At 38.1% G+C, this 13,863-nt stretch overlaps 1 protein-coding gene across 2 annotated transcripts; it reads right to left on the bottom strand.

Annotated features, from left to right (window-relative positions):
* Positions 1 to 270: 270 nt before the first annotated feature.
* Positions 271 to 13,052, bottom strand: fgf24 (fibroblast growth factor 24). 2 transcript variants are annotated; one of them, XM_087798450.1, is made up of 5 exons: positions 12,212 to 13,052; positions 12,057 to 12,093; positions 7,279 to 7,447; positions 4,211 to 4,317; positions 271 to 2,868 (listed from the first exon to the last, which is right to left on the bottom strand). In XM_087798450.1, exons 1-5 carry the CDS (start codon positions 12,241 to 12,243, stop codon positions 2,590 to 2,592), a joined length of 624 nt encoding a protein of 207 aa, XP_087654576.1. In that variant the 5' UTR covers positions 12,244 to 13,052; the 3' UTR covers positions 271 to 2,589. The 2 variants fall into 2 exon arrangements, with proteins under 2 accessions (XP_087654576.1, XP_087654575.1); XM_087798449.1 differs by having other exon boundaries at positions 7,270 to 7,447; positions 12,212 to 12,893.
* Between the last annotated feature and the right edge of the window lie 811 nt (positions 13,053 to 13,863).

Raw genomic sequence — 13,863 nt, 5'->3', positions numbered from 1 at the left:
TCGAACATGAATGAAAAATCAAGTCATCTTTACGTGAAAAGATCGTGCGGACCACAAAAAAATTACTTGGCGGCCCAGGTTGAGCCCCCACTCCTCGAGTTAAATTCTTGATACAGAATTAGTTTGAATTAAAAATAAAATTCTGTGATGTCAAAATAGTTTAACTAAGACATAATTGACTCTTCGGATGTGTCATAAATAGTGTTTTTTCAGACTTGGCGTTGCTGATCCTCTTCGCGGCGTCACAGGTGGGATTGAACACTCGGCAGGTTTTAAAATATAGTCCTCATTTTATTAACAGAGGCCAAATAAACTCGTCACATTTTATTTACACAGGAAGGAAATAAATATCTCAATAATAATTATTTTGCTTGGAAAAAAAAACAAAAAAAATCGTACAAGTTGTTGTGTCGTTAGTAACAAAACTGACCAGTAGAGTCGTGAGTACATAGTTCAGAGTCCCCGGGTCGGAGGCAGAGGTGGTGGTCGGTGTGGGGGGCTGGGGGGTCGCAGGTGAGTGGCAATATTAAAGAATGAGGTGAGAGAGAGAGGGGTGTGGGGGGCGAGAGCTGGGCGATCAAGATCTTGCGTAAGAGGATCAGACAAGGGTCGAGATCGGATTTAACGTTAAAAGTTTCGTGTCAGGAGGAAGACCCGGGTCGTGACCGAGACAAAAGGGTTTCCAGGGTCAAAGCTTTGACTTCCTTACATGACTCAGCAAAAGTTTTTTTTTTTCTGGCTCGTCGAATTTTAGTCAGAAAAAAAAAATTGTGTGTATATCATGTAAGAAATATATGTATATTTATCGTGAGTGTCTTGATTGTCGTAGGAAGTTGGATAAAAATCTTAAGATACAAACTCAAAAGACGGAAATTAAGCACGAGACTCGAGGGAATCGAGTCATTTTCCCGAAATGAGTTTAACTTTCTGGCAACACTTTTGTGTCATGGATTTCATTTTTTATTTTTATATTTTTATAATTTTTCATTGTCTCGAATACTGGCAAGAATCCATGTGTTGATACGACATGTATCACGATACGATATCTAGCGATACTGTATTAACGAGGATATATTTGTAGTATTGTCGAGTACTTGACTCTGGTGTTGTAGTATTTACAGACCACATGACTCTTGATGAAGTCGTAACTGATTTCATTTGTATTGAAACCAAATTATGTCCAAACTTTAGCTTTAAAAGCTACTGGAGTCGACCGTATCCTCTCGTCCTCAGTCATCCCCGGGATTTCATTGTTTCATTAACTGCGGAGGACTTAATGCCGTCTAGCGATGTTTAACTGTAACACAAAAATGAACAAACCCCTTGAATGTTTGTATGTTATTCGAAAATTTATAAAATATATATTTGAATTATTTTATTTTATACAAAATGTATTTTAAATGTAAAAAACAAAATTACTGTGATGAAAATAAAATGAGATTTTAAATCCAAATTAATTAATTAATTAAAATGAATCATTAGGATTGTTGGAAATCGAGTATCGTGAAAGAATGAAAAAAAACGCAATATTTAAATCAATATTTTCTCACGACCCTAGTCGTTGTGACGCTCACAGAAACTTACGACACGAGTCGTCGACTCGCTGTGATCGTCAACCGACTAACAAATCGTACTATTTCGGATCGAATTGTCGGACTCAAGACGACGTTATTTTTCCCGGATATTGAAGCATTTATTTATCTCAGACGGACTCCATTAGCTTAAGACCGACATCGTAATGTTTGTCTCTATCGGGAGACAAAAGAAGTCGCGATAAACTATTAGAGAGTCTTCGGAAGTCAAAGACTTGTTGATAAAACAAGTCGTTCTTTCCTTCTTCGAGCATTAAGATGATGCTTGAAGAAGGTTTTTAAGTTTAGTACGGCGACTGGAGAATCTAACGTTCTTTTTAGATTACTTCTGTCTAAGTTCGAGGTCAACCGACCATGGGTTCGCGACACGATCCGAGATGGCCCAGCTCAGGCCCACGACAGGGGGGAGGAGGGGAGGAAGAAAGTCTGGTAGAAAAAAAAACAAAACAGGAACTGGATCAGCCGTCCAGGTGAGGCTGGAAGACGGGGTGGAAAATTATTAATCACATTTTTGTTTGTGTTTTTGCAAAAGTGTTTGGACAGGACCGCGGCTGGTGTCGGACCAGTCGGAGCTTGTTCCTGCCGAAGCCCAGGCAGCGTGGAAGTTGTCAAGGAAGTTCTCGGAGCACATTCCATCCTGCTACGGTTGAGAGACGGATGGAAAAAAAAAAAAAAAAAAAAAAAAAAAAAAAGGAAGAGGAGGAGAGAGAAGTGTAGAAATATTGCACTCGGAGCTACACAGTTATCCCGCCGCGTCACCCGCCGCCACCGCCGTCTCCACGGGGTCCGGGTCCAGTGGAAGGTATGGGGTCCCAGTCGTCCGGGGCAACGCACACACACACTCGGGGGTATTCCAATGAGGCTCTACTCGGCTGACTTTTACGAGTCCGTCGGCAGAGGACAGTTTATCCAGTATAAATAACGATGACATCACCGTCCGGCGAAGTAGAAAAATAAAACATCTCTTTTGTTCGGAAGCGTCCGCCGCCGCCGCTCGTTAATTCCTCTTGCGGTTGGGTTTTAACCGGCGAGCCCTTCGAGTCCGCATGGTGACCGGGTTGAAGCGGAACTCCTCCAGCGGGTTGGCCCAGCCTCGGGGGTCTCGCTTCATGAAGTGGACCTCCTGCTGCCGCTGCGTGGTCCGCGAGCCCTTCTTGGGCCGCCCCTTCCGGTTGAAGCCCAGGTACCAGCCTTTGTACTTGGCCGAGACCAGAGCCGTGTAGTTGTTCTCCAGGAACTCCTCCACGAAGACGCACTCCTGCTTCCTGCCGTCCGGCTGCCAGAGAGAGAAACGTGTCAGAGAATCTTTGAAAGTGTTTTCGAGATCAGAGGCCGAGTCAGGTTTTTTATCACAATTATTTAATTAACACAAAAATCATAAAAAATCTCTACGTCTTGTCTTTTGTAAGATGTAATATTTGTATTGATATTTTAGTATTTATTTAAATAATTATTTAATTATTTTACATTTGTTGTCCTTTGTAAATAATATTAGTAAAAAAATATTTAAATTATTTATTTATTTGCCTTTTTTTTCATTTATTTACCTTTAATAATGATAATTTATTCTATTTTACACTTTCTTGACTATGTAATACTGTACATTTATTGATTAATTTGGCTTTAGTTTTTCATTATTTTGTTTACAATACAGTTTTTATAATAAAGACCATAAAGACCATAAAGTAAACAGGATTTTAATTATTTATTTATTGTTATTCCACATTTTTATAATTTTATTTTTTAACATGAATTATGAAGTAGAATTTATTTTTTAAATATATTTATTTGCAATTTTATCTTTTTTCATATGTTTTTTATAGAACAAATACACATTTATTCAATATTTCTTGTATTTTGTAAATACTATATGTAAAATAAAATCAATTCTAAATTTCTTATTTATTTTGGTTATCTTTTTTTTTTTCTTTTTCATTATTTAATGATAATTAATTATTTATTTTTATATTATCCTTATTATTATTATTATTTGTATATTATAAACTATATATTTAATTTACATTTATTGTGTTTTATACTATATACAATAATAAATACTATATATGAATTAAACCAATTTTAAAACGAATTAATTAAAACAATTAAATGAATAATAATTAATAATTATTTATTTGTCTTTAAATATGATTGCATTTAGTTTAAATACAAAGTTTGTACTTTTTTTTACAAACAGTTTAATAAAATAAACTGTTTGAAATTTCAATAACTATTTAAATGAAGACATTCTAAGAATAAACAATCGATTAATAAATAAACAAAAGTTGTCCAAAAGATTTTAGTTGACATTGTAGACAAATGAAGTAGAAAAAAGGAAAATAAAAATACATATATAATGAAAGAGAATAACTTTAATAACAGTATACAATTATATATTTTTAAATGTTCATTTAAGTTAGAACTAAAGGGAACTCATGTTTCACTGAACAAAGCCGACATATTTGGGGGTTTTGAGGCTCCATTGATTTCTAAAGTGACGTCCTCTCCGCGAGTTAATGGCGGCGACATTCCTGCCGAGTCATCCGAGCCGCGTAATTAACGGATCGAGTGTCGGGAACGGGTTTCGTCACCAAAATCCAAGAGCGTTCGCCGAGACTCACCCGTCCTACGATCTTGCCTTTCTCGTTCATGCAGATGTAGTGCTCGCTCTCCTTCCCCTTGATCCGGATGTGGCTCCCGAACGTTTCCGTCTCCACGACCAGAAGAGCTGGAACGTCAGAGACTCAAGGTCAGTGTCTGGAGAGGAGCGAGTTAAAGAGTCTCTTTCTAACCAGAGCTTTAAACCAGTCTTTCTTTAACCATCCCTCGTTTCAATCGTGGGACTCACTTCCTGTCTACAGTGGAAGGGATTCAGTGGGATGTAGTTCTTACGATGTTCCTTGAACGCACCTTAACGAGTTTAGCCAAAATAACTTGAAACACAGTCACGCCCCAATATATATAACTTTTTATAGATAAATTACTTGCAATATTCTTGTTTTTTTCATTTATGATTATACATTTATTTTCCATTTCTTGTGTTTTCTTAAAACAAAAATACTAATAATTCATCATTTCATTGCCAAATTGTGGTTGTTCTATATGTTTTTGTTGTTGTTTTTTTCGTTTTTTTACATTTTGTTTTGCTTCAGATATTATACATTTTATTTTAACGATCAAATATGATTCAAACATTTAAAACTGAACATAAATTATTTGAGAATGAATTTTAAAAAGATTCTTAGCAAACTTACTCAAGTGAATGTTCATGAGCAAGTTGCTGAAATGGTTTGATTCCCACAGTGACTTGAGCGGGAAGTAACTACTCAACAGTTATTTCCTGGTTTAAATCGAGAAATCTTCAATACAAGTTGGATAAAACAAAACTAAATGACAACTTTTTAAATAAAGATTTCCTTTCATTTTTATGGATCTTTTTCTTCATCTTTCTTAGGACTTCGTAGTCCCGGTCGTATCACTTCGAAATTTAAACGTTTATTAAAACTGACAAACCAAACTTTGTCCTAGAAACTTTTAAAAACATAGCAGTACTTGTTCTTCCTTCTAAAAAAAATGTTTTTCAGTGGAACCTTCAAGAGACAAGACGGGCAACAGCTCAAACATTTCCCTCTGTTGCAGGACGACAGCATGATATCATCAGCATACAGTCTTATTTGGACGTCTCCAAAAACCATGATAATATCATCATTAAGTGACGACTCACTCGGTTCTTCGTTCATCTCTCCCGAAAACAATTCCACGCCACTTTAACCCGACTCAAGAGTAACCCCCGCCCCCCGCCACCATCATCTGACCCCCACTCCCCGCCCCCCCCGCCCCTCGAGGTCGCCTTTGTCCGACAGACCTGCCGACGTTTGTGTGGCGCTTCTGTGCACCTCAGGTTCGGGTTTCAGGATCTCTTTAGTCCGTGCTCACTCAATCAAGAAGTTAAGATGATCCATTTGTTTAACACACAGAACCATTCAGCGCCACTCAAGGGAGCCGGGGGGTGAGGGGGGGTGTGTGGATGGGCTCCAGGGCAGGAGTCCCTCGGACACGCCCCCCATCTCAAGTACCGACCGGGAAGAAACCTCGGACCAGTCGATCCTTTTGTTTGTTTCAGCCTTGTTGGAACTTTAAAAATCTTAAAGATATGGTCGAGGGCCACACACAGCCCTGCTTCTATCTTCATGTGCTCTTTAAGAAGTTTGAAATCAGACATTTTTTAAAATATATTTAGCCACAATCTACCAATTAAATTTTTTCTTGTTCTAATTGGAACTTTTTTTCAAAAAGTAACACGACATATCCACGTTTAAAATAATACACTGTTTTTTGTTCTTTTCAAAATATTCATGTGATTTTTCAAATTTAAATTCTATTTATTACCAAATTCTAGTTACTTTGATTTTTGGTTATTTTTCCTTTAACTTTATTCGAATCGATAACTTCTCTAATAATTTCAATATTTTTGATCACATGACTATTGAAAAACATTTTCTTCTGCAATCCAAGCGCGAGCGCGAGGACCAGACGACGGCTGTCATGAGGCCTCATGGGAAAATGTCGGATCTGCCGCCGCTCGTGCTACAACAAGCTCGGCGAGGAAATGCAAAAGACCTACAATTTCAGTCTGTGACTCAGGAACGTCTGCGCTCGCATCAAAGCGTCTCGTTGACCAGCGGAAGGAAGGATCACTGTCATTTAGCCGCCCGAGTGTTGCACGGAAGCGTCTTCCACGACCAGGTTCTTACGTCAGACCCGACGAAGGTAAGAAACTTCCTGGGAACCGAGACGTCGCTGGAGAGGCGGCGAGAACACGGGTTCGACTCCCAGTCTCTCTGGGACGACTGAGCTTCTCTCACTTTTTAAAAAGTGTTTTGTATTAAATAATCAGCAAGATATTACATTACATACATTTATATACGAAGAATTGTTTTTTTGACGAACCTCGTTTTTAAATGTCGGTTTATATTCGACCGAAAACAGAATTTTCTTTTTCACCCAAATTTTTTTTTTTCTTGATTTCTTTTTTGCTTTATTTGCTGACATTTGTGTAAAGAATATTTTTAATTTCATTTAACATGTTTTGGTAAACGTCTCTGGCTGTCGATTTTGTTCGTACTCTTAAAATAATAAGGATTTTGTCAATTTATTATTTTTTCTTTGAAACTTTTTTGGAAGGACCAAATTCTACTTCTTTTAACCCGTGTGTCATCTCCGGGTCATGGTGACCCAAAGGTGCGAAACCATGAATGAATAAAAAAAAAAAATGTTTTCGGGCCTTTGGGTCACTATGACCCGGGGATAAGACAAGGGTTAAAAACATAAGGGTTCTGGTGTTGAACAAAATTATAGTATAGTAATTATTACATCACTTTTTTCGAGGAAAAAACGGGAAGGAGCAGGAGTTTAAAGTATAAACGTCTATATCTTCATCCAGTTCAACACAAAAAGTAAAACTTCTTGACTGACATAAGATGTTTAGACAACGTGTCACTTTGTGGTGTTTTAATTTGACTTATCTTGTCACAAAAATGTTTGTATCACACTTAAAAAGTTTAATTTAAATCTGTGTTTAATGTTATTGAATAATAACGTTTATAATGGAGACCCCCCCCCCCCCAGACATTAGTCATGCCTGATCTACGATGTCGAGTGAGCAGGAGTTCTCTCATACCATACTTGCCCCCATCATCTCCATTGGCGTTGACCTTCTTCCCCAGGATCTGGACGTGCCGGCCGGTGGTGCGGCTGTAGAGCTGGTAGATCCGCACCTGCTTCCTGCTCACATCGTCCGGGTTCCTCGTGTGGTTCTCGATGTAGATCCGGAAATCGGGCGGACTCTGCTGCGATTCCTGCGAGCGAGAGAGTCCATCGTGTCAACCCCGGGGAGGCTGGGATTATTGTTGTTCTGTCATCCACCTGCGGGTGGCGCTGTAAATACGCGGCGAAGTGTGACGGGGGCGGTAGGAACTTCTTCTCGCGTTACACGAAAACCCGCCGCTCACCTGTCTGACGTTTACGAGTCGACCCTCGACCTCGCGTTAAAAAAAAGAAAAAGAAGTGGGAAACGAGCGTCCGGCGGAGGAATCTCTCGCAGCTGCTCGCCGCACAGCTGCTTTATGTGGCGGATGATTACACTCATTACATGCTCGAGAGACGGAGAGAGAGAAGGTGACAGGAAACTGAATGAACGACAGGAGGAGCTTCGACTTCAGAGTCTTGTCTGCTCCATCTTTTGTCTGAGATCCACCATCAGATTCTACTGTGATGCTCTGATCCGAGTCTCTAATGACGTTGCTCTATTTCAAGAAGAAGCAAAACTTTCTCGACTATCTTGTATCTTCATAAATGACTTATTAACGAAGAGGATTGAAAGTTGAAACAAGATATTTAAATTAAAGAAACAAGTTTTGTCACTTTTAAGCTCGACTAATTTAATTTAAGTGAGCCTTAAATAGATCTTAAACCTCTAGTTTATCATCAGTGTCTGTTTGTACAAAACTCTCTTTTCATTGAAATATTGACTAGAAAATGATTTTAAGCCCCGCCCACTGAGTACATGTTTTTCTGGAGATTCAATCTTGTTTACTATAACCATGGTTTGCTACCGCGCGTCATCAATCCCGGAAGTCTCCCCCTCCAAGGGACTCGTTGTATAAACAAAGCGGGACGTGATTACAGCTGGCTGGAGGAGGAGTGAAGCCATTATTATGTCATAATGGACGCTGCTCTCGTAACCTCTCGTTCGCCAAGATTTTAGACAAACTATATAAAGTAATTCAGAACATGGTCATGTTGAGAGGAAGACTTTACCATTTCAAACACGTGAGTCAGGAGAGTTGGAGTTTTTAACATTCGTTGATCTTTATAGTAGGTTTTCGTTTATTTTACTAAAATACTCTCATATGTCAAAATCAAGAACTGGGGGCTAAAGTCGACTCATTGCAAAAACATTTTCCAAAGCAAAGATAATAAATGTATGAGGAAACTTTCAGTAATGTATAAATACCATAAATATGAAAACGTTATGATGAAATAAAACCATTTATTTGACTCACATCAATAAAGTATGGTGTCTTTGAGGGTCGACTATGGATAAACATATTGTTATTTTCTTTTGCCCTCGACCCAGATTGAGTTCAACATTTTGGCCCCCGGTGTAATTTAAGTCATGTTACAATAACTATAGAACTGGATCAATATTAATGTTTTTGCAGCTCTGAGTGAGTTTTTTATTTGCTGGTAAAAGGACTTAAAAAAGATAAAAACGCTTCTCTTGGGATCAACTCTGAGGCTCTGGATGACTGAGCTCGGCTCGCCAAGTATGGATCTTGTTCTCAAGTCACTGACCAGCTTAAGATCATTCCTTTGAGTATTTTAGGAAGTAAGAAAACTATTTCAATGGAAAATTGTCATTTTTCCCCAAATTTGAATTTGAGAATCTTGAAACTCTCCTTTTTATCTGCACAGAAACAGGAAACTGTTCAAGACAAACAACTTGTCAAACACAGTTCAGAACCAGAACCAGAGAGAAGGGACGTGACCCGACGAGCCGCCGACAGAAAATACCTGACACCTCTAAACAAACATGGCTGCCACGGTCGACTCGCCAGCGACGGTCCTTCTTCAAAGAAGACCAACACGAGTGAACACACACACACAAACACACTCACACACACACAGTGCACGACTGACACACAACGTCACACCAGCCGGAATTGTTGCTGTTCAACAAAACTTTCGTCTACTTTTACGTCAACAAGAAAACTGAACATCGACATTAAGGAGACACAATTGACAACGTAGAAATCCAGCGACAACCTTGACAACACAAAAATGTATCACATAAAAAAAAGCAACATAAACTACAGGAATCTGCATCATGGGCGAGAAGACAATTAATAAATGAGGACGCAACAACAACGCAGCAATCGGGATGAAGAAAAATTAGGTCATAAACAAAAGCAACGCGGCAACAGTTGAATGACCTTACGAATACACAACCTTACGGATAGCAACACACAACACAACGGCAACACAAAGAGAGGTCAGATAAAAGCAACAACAAGGGTATTGAGGTAAATGTGAACCATCAGCCTTTTAACATGAATGTTTACTGAATTATTTCAGCATTAAAATCGGACTTTGAATTTGAAAAACCATCAAATTTTCTAGCATTGAATTTTTTTTGCCGTTTCTTTTTTCCCTTTTAAATGCATAAATAATTCAGGTTAAAATTAAGCGGCTAAAAATATCCCATGTAAAAAAAATTCAGTGTAAACTATGGAAGTAAAATGGAAATAAAAACTAAGTCTGTGTTAACATTCGGGGGAACCAGGGAGAAGCTATCGATCACAGCCGCTAGGTTACGACGCTGGTTTACGCTGCAACGTCGCGCTAAGGTCAAGGAAAGTATTAGTACTACTATGAGAGTTTTTTCGCTTTATTTGTGTTAGCACCGTCACGCGTGTTGGTTGCGTTGACTCACTCCTACTTCCTGTCGTAATGTAACTTGACGACAAATTTCTTCATCAAATTTTTTACACTGAATTTATTTACATTTTTTAATTTCATTAATTTTTTTTACATTTATGTTCTATGTAAAACTATACTAAATTGATTTATGCATTGAAAAAAAGGCAAAAAAACCCACATTTAAAATGTGATGGTTTTTCAAGCGAAAAGTCAGATTTTGATTCTGTATAAATTCTTCGAAGTCTGATGCCTCGGATTTTATTCCAACGAAGGGCAACATGCGAACAAGTTTGTAAAGTAACACAAGTAAGGGAGGAGAAAAGTAACACACAAATGCACCGGGAAGTACTCGGATCAAAAAACAAAGCAACAAAAGACAAAGTGGTAAAGACACGAACAACACAATGACAGAAGACGCACAACGAAGCAATAGAGCAATGACAACGACATGAACACAATGTTAGCGGAGAAAACACAGCAACACAACTCAAAGTGCAACAACTATAGTTGCCAACAAAAAAAAAAAGGGAGGCAAGTGTCCTTGACTGAAACCGTTTGAGACACACTAGGTCCACACTCGGGTGACTTTCGGCGAGGTCGCCGGTTTTGAATCTTCGCCATTGATTGTTTACATTCCGCCCCCCCGCACGCCAGCGAGAAGATCAAACGTGGCCATAAACAAATGTGATGCTGGAGTCGTGCGGCGGCGGCGGTGACTCGCCGCACACGCCTGCACGTCATTACTCTTCAAAGTCAGACTCGTAAAACCCGGAGCAGCACATCTGCGCGCTAATAACGACGCCGCCGCCCCGGGCCACTGGACGTTTATCTGCTGTAAAAAGCTGCTACTTCAACCCGGGAGACAACAGCCACCGCAAGAAAACATCAGCCCTTCACGGAAGAAAAAAGAGTCGGAGAAAGATGGATCACGGTTCATCTTCCGACTCCTGAGTCACGGACCGTAACGTTGATGTCGTTCCATCAACACCGACTCCTCGTTTCTACCTCCAGTGAACACTTGTTGCTCTGGTTTGGTCCCACAAAAAACATACAGATCTAACAGAGACTTGAGTTTGTGCATCATCGTTGAATTTGTTTCATTCTTTCTCTTCTGATTTAAAGATTTAAAGATGATGATAACACAACCTTTATTCTTACGACATTAAAGACATTTTTATAAACTTTTATTTTAAGTTTTTAGAGAAAAAAATGAGTGATTTATGAACTAATTCTACCTTTTTCACAATGAAAAGAAAATGATTTGATATTTTTCATGGATTCAAAATTAAATCATGAATAGATGAATATAAATAAATATAAATGTTTGAAAATATATAACAATTGGAATAATATTTATATTTAAATAAAATATTTCACAAAATAAATAATCACTTTTTTCCACATGTATAATATATTTGTTTATTTCAAGAAAATAATGTATGTATATTTCGCATTATAAATAATAATGAATAAAAAAAACTTGAACATCATCAACATTTTAAACATAATTTTACATATATTTTTTAAAATTAACTTTTAAAAAGAAACGAGATGTAACTTGTCATTTTTATTATTTTAAAGCTTTTTAGTTTTTCCAAATCTATTTCCAATTAAAATGCAATTTTAACCCTAAATAAAACAGTTTTGCTTTACCAAATATATATATATAATTTAAATATAATAATAAACCCAGATCAGTGTTAAATGAAGATACACGTTCTTTTTAATCACTTATACATTAAATATCGAGATAACTCCAATCTTTAATAAAATATATATATAAAAAACAGATACTTAACAGAAAATATTTTCAAATAACAAAGATTCATATCGAGCGCGTTTTTACGCACATCTTACGCACATTTAAAGCGACAGTTAAAACCACAATAAAAACAACTTTCCTCGATTCCAACATGGATTTAAAAAGTGCGCTGACGCACAGCAATGGCTGTAAAATGGCGGAATAAAAAAGTGACGTGAACGTACCTGTAGCTGAAAATACAGCACCAGCAAATGTAAACACCTGAGAGGAGAGAGAGGGATGGGGGGGGAGGAAGGAAGGGGGGAGGCGTGAGGGTGAGATTCACAAGAATTAAAAAAAAAAAGTCACCAGTGGCGACCAGAACTGTGACGCAACTTACAGGTAGATGCACCTGGACGGCAGCAGAGACATGGCGGGTCTTATTCCACCTGCTCCCGCGCGCGCGGAGGGTTTGGAGGGTCTCTTCGGCGGAGGCGCCCCCCCTCCCGGTGCCGCTCGCTCCGGCTGCGCTGCGCGTCTGTTACGCACAAACCCCCGGAGGTACCGAGCTCGGATCCCGGCGGGAGACTGGGTCACCGGACTCGGGCTGCAACATGAGGGGGGCTCCTGACCGCTCCTCGAGTCACCCCGAAACAAGAACTCGTCCAGAAATCCTCAAAACTTGTTATCCGGTTCCGATCAGCCCCAAATCCAAGTTTTTTTTTGTTGAGAAGGTTCCTGGACTGAACACCTTATCATCCCAGAAAGAAGGGGTCAAGTGCGCGCCAGGGTCAGGTATCCCGAGAGTCTTGGATCCTCCTTCGGAACCGCGGGTCCGGTTGATGGTGCAGCAGCGGCGGCGGTCGGAGCGTCTGAGCTGCAGGTTCTGGGCACCGAGAGGGTTTTTTGTTGTTGGTGGGAGGAAACATGTCGGCGGTTTGCACCTGATAGGGTGAGATCAGGACCTTTTTTTTCTCCTCGCACTCGTCAGGAGCCAGAACCAGAACCAGCGCTGCTGGATCTGAGCACAAATTACAGAGTTTTTTTTTCTGTTTTTTTTTTCTTTTAACAAATAAAAGTGATTCATCTGCACAGACGGGGGCGTGTTTTTGTGTTGCTCACCAAAGGGATGGAACGTCTGCTTTTATTTACAGAAACCCTTCAATTCGGGTCATTTATTACGCATTTATTGTCTTGTTTTATTCATTTTTTCAAGTAATAAAATATACCTACGTTATTCTTTAAAAACAATCTTTAATATTAATCTATGAAACATTTGTTTTATGAATTCAATACGAATTATTTTTGCTAAATTTTGAGAATATTTCATCGATAAATTCAGATTATATTTGAATTTGATCATATTTAAGGTAAGGTAAGGTAAAGTTAAACTTTATTGATGAAATAGTTTTTTTTTCCAATAGCCACAGAAAATACAGCAATTTTTGATAAAAAAAAATCAAAATCAAATAAGAAGATAAAGAGAAAGAACAAGATGAAACAATCTAAGTCTAAAGATAAAGATATAGAACATAAGAACATAAAGAATTTGCACAGTGGTGGGCATCTCAATTTTCTTAGGGGCCACACATTTTTTACAGTTAATGAAAGATAAATCTAGTTTTATTTTATACACTCAAAAAAAGATTATTTTATCAATGTCAAACTTGTTTAAAAAAAAAAAAGGATATAAAAGCACATTTATTATCCAAATATTTTTTTTATATTGACACAAATATTTTATGCTTAATCTAGTTTTATTTTATACACTCAAAAAGTTTTATTTTATCAACGTCTAACTTAATGTTAAAAAAAAAACTGATATAAAAGCACATTTATTTTCGAAATATTTTTTTTATATTCACATAAATATTTTAGAGGGAAATAAAGACTCACAAAAATGACAAGAGTCCTAAAAACAGTAATTTTTAGAGAGTAGTAATGAGTACACATGTAAATAATTAATAAAAACAAACTATTTGTTTAGTTTCTAGCAGATTTGCGACCTCAAGGGGGCCACATAAATATCAAGGGGCCCCTGGGTCTCGGATT

This window comes from Callionymus lyra, chromosome 9 (genome assembly GCF_982586985.1).
Source record: "Callionymus lyra chromosome 9, fCalLyr1.hap1.1, whole genome shotgun sequence".
Taxonomy (NCBI): Eukaryota; Metazoa; Chordata; class Actinopteri; order Syngnathiformes; family Callionymidae; genus Callionymus; species Callionymus lyra.
This window is presented reverse-complemented; position numbering and strand designations above follow the sequence as displayed.